The sequence below is a fragment of the Canis lupus genome, chromosome 19, assembly GCF_048164855.1.
Source record: "Canis lupus baileyi chromosome 19, mCanLup2.hap1, whole genome shotgun sequence".
NCBI lineage: Eukaryota > Metazoa > Chordata > Mammalia > Carnivora > Canidae > Canis > Canis lupus.
In genome coordinates, this window is record NC_132856.1 from 49483223 (window position 1) to 49509791 (window position 26569).

Consider the following 26569-nt stretch of genomic DNA (forward strand, 5'->3'; position numbering starts at 1 on the left):
TCAAGAAGGACTGACTTATATTCTTGAGGTCTGACTTTTTTCCTATCCACGAGTATATAATGAACATGCCTTCCTAACAATTATAAGTCCCTGTGTCTTTCTTCTATTAATTTCCTTCTAAATGAGATAAATGATTAACCAGAACTTAGACATCACTTAAGCCATAGATCACCAAAATTTTTCATGTTAAAAATGAAAAATAAAGAAAGATATGATAGCAGTGTGGAAAATTGACCCTCTCCTATAGCACCTGAGCAATATGATACAGTCTCATTAAATAGAAGAGTTGCAGAATTTATTACAATGTAAAATATATATGCACTGTAACCCAGTATATAAATCACCTGATAGCTAGTCTAAGGAAATTTTAAAATGTTCTCCTAAAAAAATAAAAAATAAATAAAATAAAAAATAAAAATGTTCTCCTAATGGTATTTTTGAGACATTCATTGTAATCTACATATACACAACAGCAGCCAAAAAGAAAGATGTGAATTTATATATAGTGACATGAAAAACCTCTTCAAATATTGTTGACTAAAGAATAAGCTAAGAACAAAGTACATAGTGGTAAAAACTTTATTTTAAAACATAACCACAGCTCAATTACATTATAAACATTATAAACATTTTATACACAAAACAAAATTACCACTCTAAAAGATAGAGGGAAGGGGGCAGCCCAGGTGGCTCAGTGGTTTAGCGCCGCCTTCAGTCCAGGGTGTAATCCTGGAGACCCAGGATGGAGTCCCATGTCAGGCTCCCTGCATGGAGCCTGCTTCTCCCTCTGCCTGTGTCTCTGCTTCTCTCTCTCTCTCTCTCTCTCTCTGTCTGTCTCATAAATAAATAAAGCCTTTAAAAAAAAAAGATAGAGGGAAGGAAGATAGAACAGGGACCTTGGAGACCCAAAAAACTACGCAGTGGTGAGTCTCAAGTTCATTTAGCCTCATCTATCCCAGGCTTGGAACTGAAGAGACTGGCAACCCAAAAATGCCAGCAGATGCAGACAACAAAAAATGTCCCCAGGAAAAGCCAGTTCTTCCTACCCAAAGGACCAGGAAAGGTAGTGCATAACAAAATAGAAAATATTTCAGCAGTAACTGCCCTACTCCAACCAAACAGCAGAGAAAAATTGGCCCCACACTTATTTTCTATCAGCAAGGGTCATGTCTGGAAGCCCAGACCTTTACCCTTGCCCAGCTGTGATGACGCATTCCTTCCCATTCCCTGGGGTTGTGCCAGAAAAGGAGCTGGGACTTTCTTCATGTCAGTAGAGGTCCTGTGGGGAGCAGTAACAAGGTATCCCTATGACCCCCACGACCCATGTCAGGGAAGTGTACTCAGATGCCTGGCAGTGAGGGAGAACTTCCAACATGGGGGAGGGGCAGCAACAAGGTACCCCTCCCACATAGGAGTGTCAGTGGGCCAAGAGGAAAGTCTGCATTCCCATCCTCATGTGCCAGCAACAAGACGGCCATTCTTCCCTCAACTCCCAGAATGTAAGTCAATTAGAGAAGGACAATCATCAAACGGTTTCACTCATACGGGAAATATAAAAAATAGTGAAAGGGATTATAGGGGAAAGGAGAGAAAATGAGTGGGAAAAATCAGAGATGGTGACAAAACATGAGAGACTCTTAACTCTAGGAAATGAACAAGGGGTAGTGGAAGGAGAGGTGGGGGGGATGGGGTGACTGGGTGACGGGCACTGAGGGGGGCACTTGACGGGATGAGCACTGGGTGCTGGGCTATATGTTGGCAAATTGAACTCCAATAAAAATATACAAAATATATACATATATATATATATATATATATACATATACACATATTTTTTTAAAAACTCCCAGCATGAAGTCAGAAGAGTCTGCCGAAAGAGATTTTAATACAATCGAGTTTCAAAACATAATAACCATAAAGACCAAGGATACAGCTTAAAAAAATCATTGTTACACCAAGAACCAAGAAAACCTCAAACTGAGATAATATAAATGTTAGAATTCTCTGACAAATATTTTATAGTAACCATCATAAAAAGTGCTCTAATGAATTTAAATTTAAAAAAAAAATTTAAAAGACAGACAGACAGAAGGTAGATTAGAGGCTACTGGGGGGCCAGGGAAGGGCATGGGAGAGTTAGTCCTTACTAGATACAGAGCTCTTGCAGAGAGTGATGAAAACATTTTAGGATTAGTGATGATGATTGCACAATATTACCGATGTAATTAGTACCACTGAATTGTATACGTTAAGATGGTTAAAATCACAACTTTTATTTTATATATTGTACCACAAAGAAAACAATTTTAAAAACTAGTTTAAACAGGGATGCCTGGGTGGCTCAGTAGGCTAAGTGTCAGCCTTCATCTCAAGTCATGATCTCAGGGTCTTGGGATCCAGCCCCACCATGGGCTCCCTGCTCAGTGGGGAATCTGCTTCTCCCTCTCCCTCTGCCCCTCATCCCCACCAACCCTGCTCCTGCTAGCTCTCTCTCAAATAAATAAATAAAATCCTTTAAAAATTTCTTTAAGAAATTTGGGGGTAAACATTTCCAATCGTGGGGCACCTGGGTGGCTCATGGTTGAGTGTCTGCCTTTGGCTCAAGTTATAATCCTGAGTTCCTGGGATTGAGTCCCACATTGGGTTCCCCACAGGGAGCCTACTTCTCCCTCTGCCTGTGTCTCTGCCTCTCTCTGTGTGTCTCTCATGAATAAATAAATAAAATCTAAAAAACAAATGTTCTAATGAGCAATTACAAGCAAGCTTTTCTGAAACAAATGAAAAAAGTAGAAAGACTCAGCAAAGAAACAGAACTTTGATAAAGAAACAGATGATTACAAAGACTTAATGGAAACTTTAGACCTGAAAAATACAAAAAGTGAAATGAAAACTCTATTGAATAAGCTTGCTAGCAGAATGGTGACAAAAGAGAGCAAAAAGAATCAGTGAACCTGAAATCAAAACAGCATAATTTATGCAATCTGAATAAGACAGACAAAATAAACTACAGAAAAAAAAATTATCAATGGTGCCTGGGTGGCTCAATCGGTTAAAGATCTGCCTTCAGCTCAGGTCAAGTCCACCATCAGGCTTCCTGCTCAGTGGGGAGTCTGCTTCTCTCTCTCTCTCTCTCTCTCTCTCTCTCTCTCTCTCTCCCTTTGTTAAATAAATAAATAAATAAATAAATAAATAAATAAATAAATAATCTAAAAATCATTATCAGAGTCTCAGGAACCTATGGGACTACAAAAAAAAGTCTAATATTTCTGTCATTGAATTCCATGAGAGATTCTTAACTATTGGAAACAAACTGAAGGTTGATGAATGGGTGGAGGATAAGGAAGGGGATGGGGTGACTGGGTGATGAGCATTAAGGAGAACACATGATGCCGTGAGAACTGAGCATTATATGCAACTGATGAATCATTGAACTCTACATCTGAAACTAATGATGTACCATATGTTGGCTACTTGAATTTCTTTTTCAAGATTTTATTTATTTATTCATGAGAGAGACACAGAGACAAGCAGAGACACAAGCAGAGCAAGAAGCAGGCTCCCTGTGGGGAGCCTGATTCAGGACTCAATTCCAGGACCCTGGGATCATGGTCTGAGCCAAAGGCAGACACTCAACCACTAAGCCACCCAAGTGTCCCTGGCTACTTGAATTTAATTTTTTTTAATGTATTCCAAAGGAAGATAGAGAATATGGAACTGAAAAAATCATTCAGAGAAAAAAATGATTAAAGTTTCTCAAATTTCCAAAAGATGAAAACATATAGATTCAAAAAGCTTAGGAAACTCCAAACAGAATCAACTTAAACAAATTAGGGCCAAGATACATCAAGATCAAACTTTTAATGACTAAAGACATAGAAAAAAATCTTGAAAGTAATGAGAGATTGTGATTTCTCATCACTAAGGGAACAAACATTTCACGTATGAATAAGCTGTTATTGCTCATCAAAAATCATGGGTGCCAGTGGAATATAGCACAACATTTTTCATGGTGTGGATGATTGAATAAATAAAATGTGGTGTCTATATATATAATGGAATTTTATATGTATATGAAAATTATTCAGCCAGTTACAAAATCACTAAGTCCTAAGGATATAGAAGTTCAGCATGGTGATTACAATTAATAATATTGTATTGCATATTTGAAAGTCACTAACAGAATAGATCTTAAAAGTTCTCATCACACACACACACACGAAATTTGCAGCTATGTATGGTAATGGATGTCAAGTAGGCTTATTGTGGTGATTATTTCACAATATATAAGATTTTAAATCATTATGGTGTATATATATCTAAAGCTAATATAGTGCCGTAAGGCAATTATACATTAATAAAATTGTCTTTTAGGGGTGCTTGGGTGACTCAGTCCATTATACATCCAACTCTTGATTTCTGCTCAGGCCATGATCTTGGAGTTTTGGAATCCAGCCTTGTGTAGGGCTCCAAGCTCAGCACGTAGTCTGCTTGAGATTCTCTTCCTTCCCTCTCCCTCTGCATCTCCCCCTGCTCACATAGGGTCTCTCTCACACTTGCTCTCTCTCTCTCTCTCTCTCTCTCTAAAATAAATAAATAAAATGTTTTTTCAAAAACTGTCTTTTAACAAATACTAAATAGATAATTCTGTTCACTCTAATCCAAGGTCTTCATGGGGTAGAAAGAGCAGCAGAGTAATTCTTCACATTGGGAAGTTCTTATAATACACAGGATCACATCTTCCCATACCACAAAGATTTAAAAACCACCTTCAAGGAGGCTTTCAATACAAACACCCAGTAATGCTATGCAAATACTTTTAAAAACAGAAGTGAGTTTCTGAGAAGTTAATCATAGGACAGATTATCGGGAAAGAAAGGATCTAGACCAGTGGTTTCCTATGTCAGATCCTCTGGAGGCCAAATAAGACTTAAAACAGGAAGTTTTTGTAACACACGCAGACCAAGACCAGACGTCCTCCGTGCTTGAGCTTGCTGGTGTCTTGCACCATGAAAAACAGAAATCTACTGCTCCCAGGTAGGTAGAATTATAACAATAATGACAGATTACTAGAGCTATCTGGGAACTCTATCCAGTTAGAGAATATTCTGTGTTCTTGATGATCTGATTTGTTTTCCCACTTTCTATAAAGGACAAAGGGAAAAGATTTTAAGAAGGATATTGGCTCATTTATATTGTCTCAAAGGAGAAAATCAGTAAAATTTATTCCCAGAGCCCATCCAACAAAGACTTCTCATTTTACTACCTCTATTGGTCCAGTTTCTCCAGAGAAACATAACCAATATAGTGTGTGTGTGTGTGTGTGTGTGTGTGTGTGTGTGGTGTGTGTGTGTGTGTGAGAGAGAGAGAGAGAGAGAGAGAGAGAGAGAGATTCATTCATTTTAAGGAATTGGTTTATAAGATTGTGGAGGTTGGGAAGTTAATATCCTGCAGTGCAGGCCAGCAAGCTGGGACCCCAGGAAGACTTGATGTTACATCTCAAGTTTGAAGTCAATCTGGAAGCAGAATGCCTTCTTCCTCAGAGGAAGTCAGTCTTTTTCCTCCTAAGGTCTTCAACTGATTGGAGGAGGCCTACCCACATTATGGAGGGTAATCTGCTTTACTCAGAGTCTACTATTTAACTATTAATTTCATCCAAAAAACATCCACACAACAAAAAGAAAAAAAAAAACACGGGGAGTATCTTCTGATTCTGTATACTTTAAGTCCCTTGACTTCCCCTGGAGCTTGTCCTTCTAGCTGGTCTTCTGGAGGAGGGGCCTGTTGTGCTGATTTTCAGGTGTTAGCACTTGGGGGAGCTGCTCTGCCCCTGCCTGGTGCAGGGCTCAATGGGGGTTGTTTACCCTGTGAGGTCCCAGGAGGAACAACCCCAGTGGCGGCTGCAGCTCTGGAAACCTGGATTCAGCTCCCACGGTAACTCCGGAGCTCTCCGTCTGCAGGGCCTGGATGCTCCGGGGGTGGGGCCGCTGATCTGCTCAGCTCGGGGCAGGAGCGTCCTCCTGGTACTGGGCCCTCCCGGCCTCTGCCTGTCCGGGGGGAGGTCGGATCCTTTCCCCCGGGAAGGTTGGTGCAGCTCCTGCTTCTCCAGGACGGGGATCTCCTGTCCTGGGGACACTCGCCCTGGCCTCAGCCCGGCTCCTCGTGGGGCCCCTCCCCCTTGGAGGCCTTTTGTTTCTTTATTTCTTTTTCCCCGTCTTCCTACCTTGATAGAAGCGCAAACTCTTCTCACTGTAGCATTCCAGCGGGTCTCTCTTTAAATCTTAGGCCGAATTCGTAGATTTTCAGGATGATTTGGAGGTTATCTAGGTAATTTGGTGGGGACAGGTGATTTGGGGACCCTACTCTTCTGCCGTCTTGCCCCTCCTCAAACATCCACACAACAAATCTAAACTAGTGTTTGACCAAATGCCTGCGTGCTGTGGTACATGAAATTACCGCCAAATTGATACATGAAATTAACCGTCCTGTCACCTATACTGTGTTTTTCACAAGGGTATATAACCAAACTCTCTGAAAATGCTAATGAGCTAAGAAAAACATCATCCTTTAGTCCATAGGCTTTGGGTGGTTGAAAGGGCAATAAAGATGCATAATGGGAAGGTCAGCTTAATTCTGATTAGCCTTTCTATCCTTTCATGCTTAGGATAATACCTGATACATAGCAAATTAAGTGTTCCTATATATTGTCCTCATTGGTTGTAATTTGTTTCCTGGTTGTGAAAATAACCACATTCTTATCATCTGATGTGTGGAACATGATTTTTTTTAATGCTGGGCACATTATAGGAAAATCCTGTAAAGGCCCTGAGATATTAAAAGGTTTTCATAGGGTTCATTGCCTCTCATGAATGGAATGACAGACTTTAACAGCTGGCCAGGTGATGATTGCCTGTGGGGTAGATTCCTTCCCACCTGCAATGGTTTTCATACCACGAGGCCTGTGACCCATTGCTCAGGACCAGCCTGGGAGAGAAAGGGAAAGGCTGTGCCCTCAGTGTGTTGTAGGAGGGCCAGGAGCTCCCTTGGAAGGAACCATAGAAACCACAGATGTTGCACCTGAAAAGGTGCAACATCTCCTTAATCAGGAGACGGTGGTTCCACCTGCCAGTGCCATAGTTCTCACCCCTCACCTGTCATCAGCTCCCCATCTCGTGATTCCAGGACTTCCTGACTAGCCAATGCCACTGTGAGCTGGGACTCAGGATTGGGGCTCTCTGATCCCTCAATACACACTCTTCTCATGGGCCATGAAACATGTATGTTGAACAGGGAGGGGAAGTGTTCCTGAAAGAGAAATGTTCAGGGTAGATTTCTGCCACTGCCAGAGAACAAAGAACCTGGCTATGGGCAGAGAACAGCAATCTAAGGACTTTGTGCTTCAAGATTTACCCCCTCCATTGGGAGAGGCTGGCATTTCTAAGTTTTGTCCCTTACATCAGCTGTCTGAATATATTCTGTCCCCTTACCTGTAGCACCAAGTCTCCGTGAGGATGGTATCCATTAGTGAATGACTCTTCAGGGAGTCCAGGGAGAGGGAGGTAATGGGACTGGTCCTCAATTCTACATAAGGTACCAGAGCCTTGTGGATGATGCTGGAAAGCTTTGCGCTGCAGGGCCAGAGCCACTTCCCCAGGAGGCAATGACCATGCCATCAGAGGTTGAAACTAGAGCTCCACTCTCCTCTCTTTGTTCTCTCGCTGTTTTTTTCTGCCCTAGAACTCTTGATGCTGCTGCTGTTGCCATTAGGAGCTTCAGCCCAGAAGACTAGAGGTGAGTCTGCCCAGACTGGAAACTGGGCAGAGCTGGGATAATGTGGGTTCAAGGTCCAGCTCACCACTGACTACATCTGACATGTAAGAAATTATTTCTCCTCTCTATGCCTCAATTTGCTTGTCTGTAAATTGGGGATAATCATTGTACCTATCCCCCATGGATGGAGTGAGGTTTAAAGTTTATGTGTGTGCAGAACAGGTAAAGACTGGTATGGAGCAGACTGTCAAATATGAGCTATTATCATGGTCACTGCTGTTATTACTGTGATTATTTTCATAAGACGAGGAAAGGACCCCCAAACCTGAAAGCTCAGGCTCTCTTCCTAGAATGAGCTCACGGGGAACTCCTGCCTCATGGTCATGGTTTGCCAATTTAAATTCCCTCCAACAGTGCGCAAGATTCCCTTTTCCCTATATCCTCACCAGCAGTTGTTATTCCTTGTCTTTTTTATAACAGCCATTCTGACAGGTGACGGTGATATCTTATTGTTTTGATTTGCATTTCCCTGATGATTTAGCAATGTTGAGTACATTTTCACGTACCTCTTGACTATTTGGATGTCTTCTTTGGAAAAATGTTTATTCAATCCTATACCTGTTGTTATTATTATTATTATTATTATTATTATTATTATTATTAATCTTTGGAAGGGTTTTTTTGCTATTGAATTGTATGAATTCTTTATATATTTTTAATGTTAATCCTTTATCAGACATATGATTGGCAAATATTTTCTCCCAAATTGTAGGTTGCCTTTTAATTTTTTTGGTGCTATCCCTGCTGTAAAAAAGTTTTTAGTTTAATATAGTCCCACTTGTCTATTTTTGCTTTTGTTGCCTTTGCTTTTGGCGTCAAGTCCAAAAAAATCATTGCCTACACCAATGTCAAAAAGCTTACTCTCTGTTTTCTTCCATGAACTTTATGATTTCCAGGTAGCATCATTTTTTAAATTATCAAATTTGGGCTCAAAGAGATTGAGTGACTTATCCAAAGTCTTACAACTAATAAAGTGGTAGAAGCATATCCAGGTATAAAACTAAGGGGTTTTTAAGTATTGGTGAGGATGTGGAGAAAAGGGAACCCTCATGCACTGTCAGTGGGAATGGAAACTGGTGTAGCCACTGTGGAAAACTATATGTAGGTTCCTCAAAAAATTAAAAATAGAAATACTATATGATCCAGTAATTATACTACTGGGTATTTACCCAAAGAAAACAAAAGAAACTTATTTACCCCAAAGATATAGATGTAGTGAAATGACAGGACACCTGCACTCCAATGTTCATAGCAGCAATGTCCACAATAGCCCAACTGTGGAAGGAACCACAATGTCCTTTGACAGATTAATGTATAAAGAAGATGTGGCATATATATTCAAAAAGATACATGCACCCTAACATTTACTACAGCATTATTTACTATGGCCAACACATGGAAGCAACTCAAGGGTCCATCATAGATGAAAGAATAAATAAGATGCAACATCTGGAGCACCTGGGTGTCTCAGTCTGTTAAGTGTCTGCCTTTGGCTCAGGTCATGATCCTAGAGTCCTGGGATCAAGCCCGGCATCAGGTTCCCTGCTCAACACAGTCTGCTTCTCCCTCTTGCTCTGCTCATTCTCTCTCTCCCTCTATCTCTCTAAAAATCAATAAAATATTTTTTAAAAAAGATGTGACATCTGTCTGCAATGGAAAATTACCCATAAAAAAGACATCTTGCCATCTGCACTTATGCCAAGTACAGTAAGTCAGACTGAGAAAGACAAATGTCATGTGATTTCACATATATGTGGAATCTAAAATATAAAACTAACAAAACCAGCCTCTTAAATACAGAGAGCAAACTGATGGTTGTCAGAGGGGAGGTGGCAGGGGGATGGACAAAATAGATAAGGGGATTAGCTTAAAGCTATAAAATAAATAAGTCATAGAGATGAGAAGCACAGCATGAGGAATAGAGGCAATAATACTATAACAACATTGGTGACAAGTGATGACTACACTCACCATGGTGAGCACTGTGTAATGTCTAGAATTGTTTTTTTAATAATAAATTTATTTTTTATTGGTGTTCAATTTGCCAACATACAGAATAACACCCAGTGCTCATCCCGTCAAGTGCCACCCTCAGTGCCCGCCACCCAGTCACCCCCACCCCCCGTCCTCCTCCCCTTCCACCACCCCTAGTTCGTTTCCCAGAGTTAGGAGTCTTCATATTCTGTCTCCCTTTCTGATATTTCCTACCCATTTCTTCTCCCTTCCCATCTATTCCCTTTCACTATTATTTATATTCCCCAAATGAATAAGACCATATAATGTTTGTCCTTCTCCGATTGACTTATTTCACTCAGCATAATACCCTCCAGTTCCATCCATGTTGAAGCAAATGGTGGGTATTTGTCATTTCTAATGGCTGAGTAATATTCCATTGTAGAATTGTTAAATTATTATGTTGTACATCTTGAACTAACATAAAACTATATGTTAATTATACTTCAATGAAAATACACTTTAAAAAAGAAAAAAGATTTCTTTTTTAAATATTTTATTAAAGCTCAATTTGCCAACATATAGTATAATACCCAGTGCTCATCCCATCAAATGCCCTCCTTAGTGCCTGTCACCCAGTCACCCCATTCCCCCCACCTACCTCCCCTTCTGCAACCCTTTGTTTGCTTCCCAGAGTTAGGAGTCTCTCCTGGTTTGTCTCCCTCTCTAATTAAAGAAAACATTTCTAAAGTCTGTTTTATTTAAGTATACGTGACACACAATGTTACATTAACTTCAGATGTACAACATAACGATTCAACAAATTTATACTATGTTCACCACAAGTGTAGCTACCATCTATCCCCATAAATCGACACATTGCTCTTACAATGTCATTGACTATATTCCTTATTCTGTGCCTTTTCTTCCCATATCTTATTCATTCCATAACGGATAGCCTGTATCTCCCACTCCCCTTCACCCAACCCCCAACTCCACTCTCCTCCTTCTTATTTATTCATGAGAGACAGAGAGAGAGAGAGAGAGGCAGAGGGAGAAGCAGGCTCCATGCAGGGAGCCCGACGTGGGACTCGATCCCGGGTCCCCAAGATCACACCCTGGGCTGAAGGCGGCGCTAACCGCTGAGCCACCTGGGCTGCCCTGGGAGAAAACATTCTATCCCTGCATTTTGATGCATTCTTGTCTTGTTGGTTCTTATTTTTTTAAAGATTTATTTATATATTCATAAGAGACAGAGAGAGAGGCAGAGACACAGACAGAGGGAGAAGCAGGCTCCATGCAGGGAGCCTGACGTGGGACTCGATTCCGGGTTTCCAGGATCAGGCCTTGGGCGGAAGGCGGCGCTAAACCGCTGAGCCACCCGTGCCACCCTTGTTGGTTCTTATTAAACTGTTATTTTTAATCAGTGATGTGTAGCCCCAGCTCTGTGGGACCTGAAACTACTCAAAGGGGACCTAGCTCACAGGCATCTTTCCTCTCATTTTTAGAGAACAAGAAGAGATAAGAGGCAAGGAACCCACCCTGCAATGACTCAGATAGGAGTATCTTCCTGTTGTTTCTTCATTTCTCATATATTATGGGCTCTGATTAAAGGGAATTCTCCCCAGAGACATCCTGGGGCACCTGTAAAGGCTCGACATTGGGATTTGGGGGAGTGCTTGATGAGGATTGTAAGGTGACCTTGGGCCACTCTGAGTATGGGCCTGACCATCTGTTTCTATCATCAGGTGCAAATGATGCATATCATCACTCTGGACAGCCCCTAAGCTGCCTCAGCATCAAGGGTGGCCTTCTATGCTACTGCCACCCTGACTAGAGCCCACCACCCCAGGTCTCCAGTGGTGCAAACAGCACTACAGGGGAGGGTCTGGAGCCTGACTCAGTGCCTCTGTCCACCCCACAAGGCCTGCAGAGGAGGGTGGCCTTCCTGTCCCCATCATGCAAGGCACAGCAGTGCCTGAATCTAGGTGGACTCAAATCCAGCCAGAGAGCAGAGATGAGCAGAGCAGTAAGCAATATTTTGGAGCAGCTGGCTCTAGCTGAGATCTCCCCCAGGAGTGCTGCCTAGGAGCTGTGTCTTTCCAACATTCATCATGGGGTCAGACTAGAGACCAGGGCCTCTTCCCTGTAGGAACTTATTCCTTTGAGAAGTGATCCTTCACCTTGTTGTATTCCAGACATCAACATGTGTGAACCATCATTGAGAAAGTCCTGTGCAGCCTATGCTGACTGCCAGGGCATGGATGGGAAGTACTGCATGTGCGGCCCAGGACAGGAGCTTATTTCTGAGACAGCCTTCAGGAATGAGAGTGAGAACATGTGTCAAGGTAAGAATGACTTTGCACCTTCCAACTCCTCGTCCCTGCGGTTTGAGATTACTCAGCCCACTTTCTCCAAGCATCAGAGAACACCCTGGGCATCTACCTGGTATCCTGTCCCTTTCCAAACCTCAAGGCTCAGATACCTCCAACGTGCCACTCACACAGTCTTAGAACATCTTCTTTGACACATGGCACTTTATTTTCAGAAAACAGCAGGGTAGCATTCAAGATACTTCACAAGCTTACAGCATGTTATGTTTCAGTGCAATATCTGTCTTCCTCTGCTTCATCAGTAGCAGCCAAGATGAGACCTTCCCACCCCTCCCCAGAATCCACAAAGGCTCAGCCATGCCAGAATGTACCCAGGAACCCTGTCCAGAAATGTGGGAAGGGAGGAAATTCGAAGGTGGGCCTACCTTTTCTGACCAGCCCTGCCCCTGGCCAACAACCTTGCCTGGAGAAGATGCCTCCTGGCACTGTGAACAGCTTCTTGGCCTTTGTCTCTAGTTTCCCATGCAAGGCTCTTCCCTGAGCCTTTCTGATAATTTTAGTCCACAGGCTTGTGGGCAGATGACTGGGACCTGAAAGATGTTGTACAAGGGTGGGTGGGCAGAGTGATGTGGACCACCCTACACATACTCTGAGATTTAGGTGAATGGAGGAGGCTGCCATCTGGACTGGATGGAAAGAGAGGGTACTATTGCCAGACACCTGACCTACTTCCAAGGAGGTCAACCCAGGCCCTATTTTGACCCAGACCACTCAGAGACAGAAGATGGAGGCTGATCCCTACTTGGCATGGCCCACAGGTCTGCATCCCTGGTGGGAGGCCAAGGGCCAAGAACACAGAAACATCTGCCACCTTTCACCCATCAGCACCTGCTCCTCTCTTCAGCCACTCGCCCTCACCCACCACTGATCTTTCTCAGATGCAAATTCTCACCACTTTCTTTTAGTCTGGATAATTCCTTCATGGGAATCAGAAAAGGTAAATTCACTGCCCCAAAGCTGCCTGACTGGATCTCAACCCCACTGTTTACTACAGCCCTGGTGCTCACTGTCCAAGTGACCTTGCCTATCTGGCATCACCTTCATTCTCCTGACTCTTTCCCTCAAGCCCCTTAAAGGGCCTGGTTCAGGTGTGGTTCTTGGCTATCTCCAAGAAGCTGGAGTCTCACAGTTAGCATGGATGGGAGTTTACTGTCCCACCAGGACAACCAGGATTCCAAGAGTTATGCAGGCAGTGAGAATCCACCTGGGAAAAGTCAGGACAAAGGCCATCTCTGGGAACCATGACAGGTCCTGGTAGGGAATGCAGCATTTCCCCTGTACTCAGTTCCCAGAAAGGCCCACCCTGGACTTGTCCAAGTCCTTAGGCTGGGACTCAGGTGGCCATGATGTCCCCACTCCACTTGGGAACCACCCAGGGAAGCTGAGGGCACTAGGCCTGACAGAGTAAGAGGGCTTGGGCCACTTCCATCCACATATGGACAGCAGAGGATCTAGCCACACTATTCTCCCATAAGAGGCTCCATGTGAAATAGAAAAGGCACCCACTCACCACAGAAGAGAGCACGGGGCCTTCTCCAGGCATATTTCTGCTATTGCCAGAGAACACAGAACATGCATATGGGCAAGACACTTGGATTTGAAGAGTTTCTCCTTCAAGATGTACTCCCTTTCTTTGGGAGAGGTTGGAGTCTCTAGGTTGTGTCTCTGACATCAGCTGTCTGTGTGTTCTCTGTCCTCTCACATGTAGCACCTCGGGTCCCATAAAGGCTATGGTTATCTTGATTGACTTCTCAGGGAGTCCAGGGAGATGGAGGAGACAAGCTGAGTCTTGTTCTGTGTTCACTATAGGAGGCTTGTGGATTCTGCTGGAAAGCCTGGGCTACAGGCAGAAACACCCCCCAGGATGCAATAACCTTGCAGACACTGGTTGAAACTGGAGCTTGACTATTCTCTCTTTGTCATCTGTTTTTCTTCCCTAGGGATGTTGGTGCTGCTGCTGTTGACACTGGGACCTGTACAGAAACTGAGAGGTGAGTCTGCCCAGCCAGCTCCATTGGTGACATAAGCTGAGGAGTGCATGCTGGGGTTTGGATTGTCTCACCGACAAGCAGTGGGGAAAGAATCTTATTCCACAGATAAGGCTCACAGATGGTCTTCTGGGTATAAGAGAAGCTGCTTCCTCCTCCCAAAATATCCAGAGTTTCCTGAGCTCTTCCAATGGCAGCCATCCCTTCCCTACCCTCCTCTGCTCTACTCCTGGACCCCCAAGCTGGCAGCTAGCTCCCTCCATTTCTTGAGCCTTCTGACTGTGGCCTTTGTTCCCACAGTCTCTGCCCCCACAGACTGTGCTCCGTGGTGCCCTCTGAAATCCACATGTGTCAATGCCACCGCCTGTCGCTGCTCTCCGGGTTTCAGTTCTTTGTCTGGGGAGATCTTCACCAGCCGCTTGGACAGTTGTCATGGTACAGGGGTTTGAGGGGGGGAGGGGCACAGACACAGTTAGTGGAGATGAGGGGGAATGGGGGGACACCTCAAGCCCTCAGCCTCACTGAGAGCATCACCCAGCACTTCAACAAGGAAAAAAGATGACAAAGCAAATAGAGTAGGAGGGAAGTGGACAATCAGGTTTTCATGATCAGTAGGTAGAGTGATGAGAGCTTACACAGCAGAGCTGGGCTACGTGGGTTCAAGGTCCAGCTCACCACTGATTATACCTGACATGTAAGAAATTATTTCTCCTCTCTATGCCTCAGTTTTCTTGCCTGTAAATTGGGGATAATCATTGTACCTACCCCCCATGGATGACGTGAGGTTTAAACTTTACATGTGTGGGAAACGAACTAGGGGTGGTGGAAGGGGAGGAGGGCAGGGGGTGGGGGTGAATGGGTGACAGGCACTGAGGGGGGCACTTGACGGGATGAGCACTGGGTGTTATTCTGTATGTTGGCAAATTGAACACCAATAAAAAATAAATTTATTATAAAAAATAAATTTATTATTAAAAAAAGAACAGATAAAGCCTAGTACAGAGCAGACTGTCAAACACAAGCTTTTATCATGGTCACTGCTGTTATTATTGTGATGATTCTCATAGCGCAAGGAAAGAGAAGTAGTGGAAGCAACAAGAGGAGAGAAACACTCAGGGCCTGGAAGCTCAGGTTCTCCTCCTACCTCGCTCCTCACAGCAGCCCCATGAGACAAGCAGTTAGCATGGCTTTTCCTTCCCACTTACATCCATTCTTCCCACTCCGCCCCCACACCCAAACAACCCCTCCCCACCTCCGGTACTCACTCATCTGCTCTCTCCATGAGTTCTAGTTTGTTTGTTGTTTGTTTTTAAATTCCGCATATAAGTGAAATCATGTGGCATCTGTCCTTCTCTGTCTGACTTGTCTCGCTTAGCATAATGCCTTCAAGATCAATCCATGTCATTGCAAATGGTGGGACTGCCTTCTCTTTTATGGCTGAATGATATTCCCCTGTATAAATACACCCACTTTTTCATTATCCACTCATGCATTGATAGAAACAGATTATTTGCCTAGTATAAATAAAACTGCAATGAACACAAGGGCACGGATATCTTTTCAAGTGAGTGTCTGGTTCCTTCAAATAAATATCCAGAAATGAAATTACTGAATCATTTTTAATTTTTTGAGGAACCTCCAGAATTTTTCCCACAGTGGCTGCACTAATTTGCATTCCTTCCAACAGGACACAAGATACCCTTTTCCCCACATTGTCACCAATACTTGTTATTTCTTAACTTTTTTTTAATAGCCATTCCCACAGTTGTGAGATGATATCACAGTATGGTTTGGATTCACATCTCCTTGATGATGAATGATGAAATGAATGAGTACCTTTTCATGTACCCGTTGGCCACTTGGATATCTTTGGAAAATGCTTATTCAGATCTACTCCCCATTTTTAAGTTGGATTGTTTAGGTTTTATCTGTTGTGTTAAATGAGTTCTTTATATTTTTTGAATGTTAATCACTTCTCAGATATATGATCTGCAAATATATTCTCCTAAATTATAGATTGCCTTTTCACTTTGTTGATGGTTTCCCTTGCTGTTCAGAAGCTTTTTAGTTTGGTGTGTTCCCACTTCTTTATCTTTGTGTTTGGAGTCAAATCCAAAAAAATCTATGCCGAGACCAATTTCAAAGAGCTTATCCCATGGTTTTTTTTTTTTCTATGAATTTTATGCCTTCATCTTTTTATTTTTTTTATTTTTTTTAACTTTTATTTATTTAGGATAGGCACACAGTGAGAGAGAGAGAGGCAGAGACACAGGCAGAGGGAGAAGCAGGCTCCATGCCCCGGGAGCCCGACGTGGGATTCGATCCCGGATATCCAGGACCGCGCCCTGGGCCAAAGGCAGGCGCCAAACCGCTGCGCCACCCAGGGATCCCGCCTTCATCTTTTTAAAAGATCATAATTGGGCTCAAAGAGATTGATTTATCCAAAGGCACAATTAATAAGGTCATAGAACCTAGATCAAGGTCTAAAACAAAAGAGCTTTTATTCTTCAAGAATGCAAGATCATAAAAGAAATTTATATGCTTTAAATATGGTTAACAAGGTAAATTTTATGTTATGGGCATTTTACAACAATAAAAAATAGTGGAGAAAAGGGGAAATGAACAATTTTTGCACCAAGAAATATTCTTCTACTCAAAATCATCTTAGATGCATATTTATTGATAATAAGGGAAAATGTTCCTGATATGTTTGAAAAGCAGAGGGAAAAAAATAACCTAAATCATCCAATGGTCCATGTAGTAGACTTACAGTTGATTTTCTTTGTTCTTATTTTTCACATTTTCTTTGTTTTCTAAGTATCCACGTGTCATTGGGAAGAAGATGTTATCAGATTTAAAAAAGAAAAGATATCATTGTGACTATTAGCCAGTCTTGATGCATTTGCACATGTGTCTGTCATGGAGATTCATGGCTGGGTGATCATGCTGAGGAGATCCTACTGCTAATATAACTGGATCCCAGCTCCTTTCTGGATTCACATCTATCTGGTTGAGGGGTTTCCTGTCCTCATGCCTTCCACACCTTGCACCTCATTCTCAACCGTCTCCTTTGAGTAGCTCAGGGACTCAAAGAGCTGAGGCTGGACACTGTTGGCTAAATACAGCAACAGTTTTATAAGAACCATGGACGCAAAAATGAGTAAGAATGCAGGGACAGAATATTTGGTCTTGTACATTCCAATCAAGGGAACAAGACTTTGAGAGTCTGAAATGACTCAGCATGATGCTGAGCAGTTTCCCACCAGAAATTGTGGACTTCCTTCTAAGGCCCCAGGTCCAGGCTATGGGACCATAGCACCAGGACATGACAGATGTGGGAAGATGCACACCTGATCCATTCATGTTCACCCCCATCTGGGCAATTGGAATGCCCTCTCCTCTTTTTAGATGGTGGCAATGGTGAGAGACCTGTCCTCAAGGTTGTGGGGTGGGGTGGAGGCCCAGCTCTGTGAGTCCCTGAGCTATTAAAAGAGGATCTGGCTATGGATATCTTTCCTGTCATGTTTAAAGAACAGGTAGAGATAAGATGCCAGAAAACATCCCCAATGGCTTAGCTGTGTGCAGCTTCTTCATTTCACATCCCCAATGTCTTTTATAAGAGAGGACATCCCTCCAGAGTGGAGATAGTATGACTCCCACAGAGACATCTTGGAGAACCTTAAAAATGCCTGACATTGGGATATTAAAGTAGCAGGTAATAAAGACTGTGGGATTTACTAGGGTCACAGTGAGTAATCAGAGGTAGAAGCTGTCAATGGGCAGGGGCCTGACCACCTGGCTTTGTCCTCAGGTGTGAATGAGTGTTATCCTGGACAGATTCCAGCCATGACTCCCTTCACTGAATCAGCATTGAGAGTGGCCTTCAGTGCCACTAGTCACCCTGACTGGAACCCACCCCCACATCTCCAGTAGTGCAAACAGGGACTCAGTGCCTCCATCCTCCCTACAAGGCCTGCAGAAGGGGATACAGATCTCCTTCCAGCCCCCGTCATGGTACAGCAGAGTGTCTGAATCTAGGTGCCCTCAGGGCCAGCCAGAGAGTAGAGATGAGCAGAGCAGGCAGCAGACTTTCTAGAGTGGCTGGCTCCAGCTCAGACCTGCTCCAGGAATGCCACCTGCAAACTGAGTTCTCTCCAGTCCTGTTGGCAGAGTCAGGCTGGAGGTAGGCCTCTGCCCTGTAGGAACTCACACCTTTGGGAGGTGACCCTTTGTCCTGTTGTGTTCTAGACATCAATGAGTGTGGACCACCCCCAACAGTGTCCTGTGGAAAGTTAGCAGACTGTCAGAACACAGAGGGGAGCTACTACTGCATGTGCATCCCAGGATATGTGCTTGCTTCTGGGGAAACAATGTTCATGGATGAGAGTGAGAATACGTGTCAAGGTAAGAACCTCCCCATCTTCCATACCCTCATCCATGAGGCTTAATCTGCTCCACTTTCTCCAGGCATCAGACAGCCATCCTCAGCACCTACCCAGTCACCCATCCAGCTTTAAACCCCAGGGCTCAGAGCCCTCTGCAGAGGGTCACTTTAAAGCATCCCCTTGCCCCCCTGCTATCTTATTTTTGTAAAATAAAAAAAAAAGGATGGCACTCAAGATATTTCAGAAAAACTGGGGCATCTGGGTGTCTCAGTGGCTGAGCATATGCCTTTGGCTCACATTGTGATCCCAGGGTTCTGGAATCGAGTCCCACATTGGGCTCCCTGCAGGGAGCCTGCTTCTCCCTCTGCCTATGTCTCTGCCTCTCTCTGTGTGTGTCTCTCATGAATAAATAAATAAAATATTTTTTAAAAAAAGATATTTCAGGAACTCACAGGATATTGTTTCCAGTGCAAAATCCCTTCTCATCATCATCAACTGCCAGGATGAGACCTTTCCTCTGCAGAGCCTACTTGGGTTTACCCATGTCAGGAAACCTCAGACTTCCTGGCCATGTTGGACCCAGGAACCCCATCCAGAAACACTGCAATGGGAATATGGGAGGGCCAGCCCCCTTTCCTGGGCCAGCATTCTCCCTGGGCAACAGTTATGACATCTAGGCGCCCCTTCTCAGCTACCCAGCCTCTGTCTATTTCCCTGCACAAAGCTTACCCTGACTGTCCCAAATAATTTCAGTTCATAATACTACGAGCAGACCAGATGACCAGAACCCAGAAGGATGTTGTGTCAAGCCTAAGCTGGATAACAAGGATCCACCATACACACATGGAGAGCTGGATGATAAGAGGTTTTCATCTAGAAGAGGTACCAATGGAAGTTATCATTGAACACCAGCAAGTAAGCAGTTGCCGTGATGGAATTAAAACAAAGTCCATCACTGGGAGCCAGACAGGATCTTGACTGGGAACTGTGGCACTTTCCCTGCACATGGTTCCCTAGAAGACCTACTCTGGCCTTTGTCCAAATGCTCAGGCTAGGACATAGATGGCCATGATTTCTTCACCTTGGCTTAAAGCTGCCCAGGGAAGCTGAGGGCATTGGGGCTGAAGACAGGGAGGACTCAGTCCAATTCCATCCACACCTAGATAGCTGAGCATCTGGGCCACCACATTGACCCATAGTGCATCTCTGTATGAATAAGAAAAGGCACCCACTCAACAGGGAGGAGACATAGGGCCTTCCTAATGCTTATATGCCCAAACTAGGGTCCCTAAATAACCAAGTGACCACCTGGGAATTTACCTAGCCTTACCTATCCCCAGACCACTCCCCTCAACACACACACACACAGAGATTCTCACAACTAGTGAACCACCGTTATCCCCTGCAGGCATCTTTTTCCCCACCTGGACTCCACCCCGTGGAATCAAGAGCCAGGTGAGTGGCCCCAGCAGGGACCATAAGACAGGAAATCCTTCCTTAAAGCATGAGCCCCTTACCCTGCCTGGCCACCATTTTCCTCAAGCTTCAGGACCCACACTGAGGCTCTTTGACTTCCTCATCTCCCCTCTCCCCAGACACTCTCTCGCTTCTTTCAAAGAGTCCAAGATCTGCACAGAGAGTTCAAACCAGACTTTGTCCAGAACACCATCCAGGTAAGACCAGAATCCAGGGGAAACAAATTGGAGGCATCCCATCAAGGCTCTCTGAGGCCCCACCTCTCCCAGGGTGGGCAGGAAAAGCAAACATCCAAGTATTTGTACTCACTATTAGACACCTACTTGCACTTACAACCCTTCCTCTTACTATTCCTGGAATTTGGGCTGATGTCATCCTTGGCATTCATGAGTAGGATTGACCATGAGTGGCTGGATTGCAGGGGTAATCCCAGGATATCCCAAACAATGCCACTTTGATCCCCCAAATAGATAGTCTCTAGGATCTTTACTCTGAGGCTAAGTGGACAGCCTTTTCATGCAGTCTGCCTGGCCCATGAATCACTTACTTCAGCAGCTGCTTTCCCCCAGGACCTCATACAGGGGGTAGATGAGCTGCTGGAGACCCCCGAGGACCTGAAGGCCCTGCCTCGCTCAGAGCAACACCGTGTGGCCACTAATCTGCTCACTGGCCTGGAGAATTCCCTGAGAAATATGAGCCAGGCTCTGTCCAATGGGACATTGACCTTCAATGCATCTGCAGGCACAGGTAAGTACTGGGCTCCTGCTCTGCCCGTTCCCCACCTCATTTGTTGCCTGATCTCACTGGAGCAGAGAGACCATACTTGTATCTTAGTGTTACAGTTATAAACAACTTTTAAAAAGTGGTTAAAAAGAAATGAATAAATTATGCTAAGTAAAATAAGTCATAGAAGGACAGTGTCATGTGATCTTACTTATATGTGGAATCTTTAAAAAACACACACACACACAAACACAAGCTCATAGATACAGATTGGTGGTTGCCAGCGGTGGGGATGAGAAGGGTATTCGTGCGGTGTGTGGGTGTGGGCAGTGAGCTAAATGGGTGAAGGAGGTCAGGAGATACAAAATAAATAAGCCATGGGATGTAAGGCACAGCATTGTGACTATAATTACTAATATGATGTTACATATTTCAAAGTTGCTGCAAGAGTAAATCTTGAAAGTTCTTATCACAGGGGAAAAAAAATTTTTGACTGTGTGGTGCCAGATCTTACCTAGGCTTTCTGTGGTGATCCTTTTGCAATATATACAAATAAGAAATCATTATGTTGTACACTTGAAACTAGTATAGTGTTCTAATAAAAAAGGAAATGAATAAAAGTATAACTAGGGATCCCTGGGTGGCGCAGCGGTTTGGCGCCTGCCTTTGGCCCAGGGCGCGATCCTGGAGACCCGGGATCGAATCCCACATCGGGCTCCCGGTGTATGGAGCCTGCTTCTCCCTCTGCCTGTGTCTCTGCCTCTCTCTCTCTCACTGTGTGCCTATCATAAATAAATAAAAAAAAAAAAGTATAACTAATATACATGTTAATACAAAATAAATTATGAGCAGATGAATTAATGATAGTGAAGAATTTAAGAGAAAGGAGAAATGGCTTCCCAAGAAAGCAATTTATTTAATTTGGATTAATATGAATTTAATACAGTCTGATATTTAAGTGTTTTATTTGAGGTAAAATTCATGTACCATAAAATTCTCCATTTTAAACAAAGTGTGCAATTCAGTGGCATTTATTTTTTAAGATTTATTTATTTATTTTAGAGGGAGAGAGAAGGCAAGAGCAGTGGGGAGGGACATAGAGAGAAGAAAATCCTCAAGCAGACTCCAAGTCGAGAAGGAGCCTGATGCAAGGCTCTCTCCCATGACACTGAGATCATGACCTGAGCTGAAATCAAGAGTCAGATGCTCAACCAACTGAGCCACCCAGGTGCCCAAATTCAGTGGCATTTAGTACACTACAAAGTTGTAATCATCGCCTGTACTTCTAAAATATATTCATCAGCCCTGAAGTAAGCACTGTGCCTCCTTCAGGAGTCATTCCTCATTTCTCCTCTCCCTCAATCCCTGGCCACACCGGTCTGTTTTCTATGCCTGTTCTGGACATTTCATATAGAAAGAATCATGCACTATGTTGCTTCATAGTGTGGCTTCTTTTACCTAGTATAATGTTTTCAAGGTTCATCCATGATGTAGATTCTATCAGTGTTTCATTCTTTCTTATGGCTGAATAATATTCCATTGCATATGGATACAGCACCTGTTCAGCCCTCCATGCACTGATGAACATTTAGTTTGTTGCCACTTTTCAACTATTGTGAATAGTGCTACTATGAAAATGGGTTCATGTTTTTTGGATGAATAACTGTTTTCAGTTCTTTGGGGATACACAATTAGCATTGGAGTTTGTGAGTTATAGGGTAATTCTATGTTCAACATTTTGAGAACCACCAAATTATTTTCCATCCCCACCAGAAATGGGCTCCAATTTCTACACCTTCAGCAACACTTGGTACTTTCCTTTTTTTGTTTTTGTTTGTTTGTTTGTTTTTTGTTTGTTTGTTTGTTTTCCTGTAGTCTTTTCAGTATATGTCAGGGGATATCTCATGGTGGTTTTGATTTGCACTTCTCTGATGATTCATGATGTTTCACATCTTTTTCTGTAAATTGTTGAACATATGTGTAAATTCTTGGAGAAATGTCTATGCAAGTCCTTTGACTATGTTTTAATTCATTTGGCTTTTCGTTGTTGAGCTGTAAGAGTTCTTTATGTATTCTGATAGTAGACTCTTTTATTTTTTTATATTTTATTTAAATTCAATTTGTCAACATATAGTATAACACCTAGTGCTCATCTCATCATGTGCCCTCCTTAATGCCTGCCACCCATTTACCCTACCCCCCTCACCCACCTCCCCTCCTGCAACCTCTTAATTGTTTCCCAGAGTTAGGAGTCTCTCATGGTTTGTCTTCCTCTCTGATTTTTCCCCACTCAGTTTCTCTCCTCTCTCTTATGGTCCCTTTCACTATTTCTTATATTCTACATATGAGTGAAATCATATGATAACTGTCTTTCTCCAAGTGACTTCTTTCATTCAGCATAATACCCTCCAGTGCCATCCATGTCAATGTAAATGGTAGGTATTCATCCTCTCTGATGACTGGGTATTATTCCCTTGTATATATATGCCACATCTTCTTTATCCATTCATCTATTGAAAGACATCATGGCTCCTTCCACAGTTTGGCTGTGGAACATTGCTGCTATGGACATTGGAGTTCAGGTGTGCTCTCTATGACACGTATGATCCACTAATTTTTTCTCCCACTCCATAGATTATCTTTGCACTTTCTCCATGGTCTTTCACTTTAATGAATAGATGCTTCCATTGTGATGAAATTCATTTTCTCTGGTTTTTTTTTTCTTTTGCGAAATGGATATTTGGTGTCATACCTAAGAATCCACTGCCAAATCCAAGGCCATGAAGATTTCTCCAAAGTGTGTTTTCTCCAAAGTGTTCTAGTTTTAGCTCATTAATGTAGGTCTTTCAGCTGAATGGATGAAGAGAATGTGTTTTGTATATATATGTTATATATATATATAATATAAATGTGGTTTGTATATATATGTATATATATGTATGCAATGAATATTACTTGACCATCAAAAAGAATGAAATCTTGCCATTTGTAACAACATGGATGGAACTAGAGAGTATTATGCTAAGTGAAATAAGTCAGAGAAAGAAAAATATCTTATGATTTCACTCATATGTGGAATTTAAGAAACAAAACAAATGAACTTAGGCAAAGGGTAGGAAAAATAAAATAAGATAAAATCAGGAAGGGAGACAAACCATAAGAGACACTTAACTATAGGAAACAAACTGAGGGTTGCTGGAAGGGAGGGCAGTAGGGGATGGGGTAACTGGATGATAGGCATTAAGGAGGACACTTGATGTAATGGGCACTGGGTGCTATATGCAACTGATGCATCACTAAATTCTACCTCTGAAACATATAATACACTATATATTAATTAAATTGAATTTAAATTTTAAAAAATGAAATAAATTTTTAAAAAATTAAATGTAAGTCTTTGACTCATTTTGAATTAATTTTTCCAGCTTCCTTTTTTGTGTGTGGATAGCCAGATGTGCCAGGACTTGTGCCAGTTTTTGTTGAGAGACTTCTCTTTTTCCACTGAAGGGTCTTGGCACCAGTTGTTGGAAATTAATGAACCAGAGATGTATGGGTTTGTTTCTGGACTTTCAATTCTATTTTACTGGTCTGTGTGACTCTCTTTATGTCAGTGCCCTACTGTTCTGATTACTGTAAGTTAGTAATCAGTTTTGAAATTAGAAGGTGTAAGTACTCCAATTTTTTTTTTTTAGTACTCCAATTTTGTTTTTCATTTTCAAGATAGTTTTCAGTATTTGGCCCACTTGCAATGCCCTGTGAAGATTAGGATGAGCTTTTTCATTTCTGCAAAATTAAATAATTAAAACTATTTTGGAATCCTGCTAGAGACTGCATTGAATCTGTACGTCTCTGAGAGGACTACTGCCATAATAATAATGAATCTTCCACCCATGAACATGGTTTACAGTTTTCTATGTACAAGTCTTGAGCAATCTTGCATAAAATTATTCCTCATATTTTATTGATGATTTTGGCATCTATGTTCATAACAGATTGGTTTATAGTTTTATTTTCTTGTGATGTTTTTTTTATTGGAGTTCAATTTGCCAACATATAGCATAACACCCAGTGCTCATCCCGTCAAGTGCCCCCCTCAGTGCCCGTCATCTAATCCCCCCAAACCCCCACCCACCTCCCCTTTCACCACCCCTTGTTCATTTCCCAGAGCTAGGTGTCTCTCATGTTTTGTCACCCTCACTGATATTTTCACTCATTTTCTCCCCTTTCCCCTTTATTTCCTTTCACTATTTTTTATAAATTTATTTTTTTTATTGGTGTTCAATTTGCCAACATACAGAATAACACCCAGTGCTCATCCCGTCAAGTGCCCCCCTCAGTGCCCGTCACCCAGTCACCCCCACCCCCCACCCACCTCCCCTTCCACCACCCCTAGTTCGTTTCCCAGAGTTAGGCTTTCATGTTCTGTCCCCCTTTCTGATATTTCCCACTCATTTTTTCTCCTTTCCCCTTTATTCCCTTTCACTATTTTTTATATTCCCCAAACGAATGAGACCATATAATGTTTGGCAAGTTGAATTTAAATAAAATATTAAAATTACATATGCTATCTAAAATATGCATATGCTATATTATACTTATATATTATGTGTGCATTCCATAAATTATACAATATGTAATATTCAACATCATATTATATATTATATGGTTTTTGTGTATTTTTATATTATATACACAGTATCTATATTATAGATTTATGTAATGTATTAAATATTTTTATAAAAATATATCTATATACACACATAAAATGATATTATACCAACCATTACAGCCACAAATACTAACTTACTCCCTTATATAACTCTGACATCATACAGACCTGTCCCTGAAACTGTGGGAGCAAGGAGACAGAAATGTCATCTTGAGTCAGAATCAGGTGAAGATGATGTTGAACTGGGATGTGGTGCATGATTCTGGTGACTCAGGTAATGGCCGAGATGGGAGGAAGCTCACAAGATGCCAAAGGATGTGACAAACAGGGAACTTAAGATTAAAGGGAAAGGGGGCTTTGGTGGGACCACAAAGAGTCCATCTGAGGAGGACGGGGTTCATTGTGCACCGCAAGATATCAACATCGGTCTCGTCCTGCAGGCCCTTCTGTGGTGGGCCTCATCTCCACTCCGGGGATGGGCAAGTTGCTGGCTGAAGCCCCTCTGGTCGTGGAGCCTGAGAAGCAGGCAGTTCTGCATGAGGCACACAAGATCTCGCTGCAAGAACCCTCCCCTGTCCTGCTCTCAGATGTCATCTCTGCATTTATGAGCAACAAGGTCACCCAGAATCTCAGTTCCCCCGTCACTTTCATCTTCTCCCACCATGTGAGTGCTGATGGCATGGGGCTGTGGATGTGGAAGGAACCTGGGTCCTGGGCACAGCCTCGCTGCCTAACTCAGCCTTGAGGTTCTGCGGGAGGTCCCCCATTAGTGCATCATTCCCCCAGGAAAGCCCTTTGCAAGCCAGCTTTGGATAAGCATTTCTGAGCACCAGAACCACCAACTCCCACCTATGTTTTTCCTACAGTCAGTGACCGCTGGGCCAACACAAAAGGTGTTCTGTGTCTTCTGGGAGCACAGTCAGGATGGATCTGGTCATTGGTCCACCAGAGGCTGCACAATGGTGAACAGTAGAGATACCAGCACCACCTGCCAGTGCACCCACCTCAGCAGCTTTGCCGTCCTCATGGCCCACTACGATGTGCAGGTGAGAGCCCTGAAAGGGGCTGCACCTCATGTCTATTACTTTTTTTAAAAAAAACAGATGTTTATATCTTGTGGTTTCTTCAGAGCAGCAGTCAGTCATGATGTGGCTC

The 26569-nt window shown here is 42.9% G+C and overlaps 1 protein-coding gene across 3 annotated transcripts in view; it reads left to right on the forward strand.

Moving 5' to 3' along the window:
• Nucleotides 1-4872: 4872 nt before the first annotated feature.
• The window catches only part of LOC140610658 (adhesion G protein-coupled receptor E2-like), a 30393-nt gene continuing 8696 nt past the window's right edge, over nt 4873-26569 (forward strand). The window contains exons 1-13 of one of the 3 annotated variants that reach the window (XM_072786951.1): nt 4875-5034; nt 7735-7788; nt 11979-12128; nt 14114-14164; nt 14462-14596; nt 18410-18565; nt 19300-19428; nt 19955-20001; nt 20142-20219; nt 20592-20769; nt 25581-25688; nt 25855-26078; nt 26281-26460. In XM_072786951.1, coding sequence (XP_072643052.1) covers nt 5007-5034; nt 7735-7788; nt 11979-12128; nt 14114-14164; nt 14462-14596; nt 18410-18565; nt 19300-19428; nt 19955-20001; nt 20142-20219; nt 20592-20769; nt 25581-25688; nt 25855-26078; nt 26281-26460 — 1518 coding nt within the window. In that variant the 5' untranslated portion in view covers nt 4875-5006. Of the gene's footprint in view, nt 5035-7734; nt 7789-11978; nt 12129-14113; nt 14165-14461; nt 14597-18409; nt 18566-19299; nt 19429-19954; nt 20002-20141; nt 20220-20591; nt 20770-25580; nt 25689-25854; nt 26079-26280; nt 26461-26569 lie in introns of all 3 variants that reach the window. The other 2 variants (XM_072786953.1, XM_072786952.1) reach the window with 2 other exon arrangements.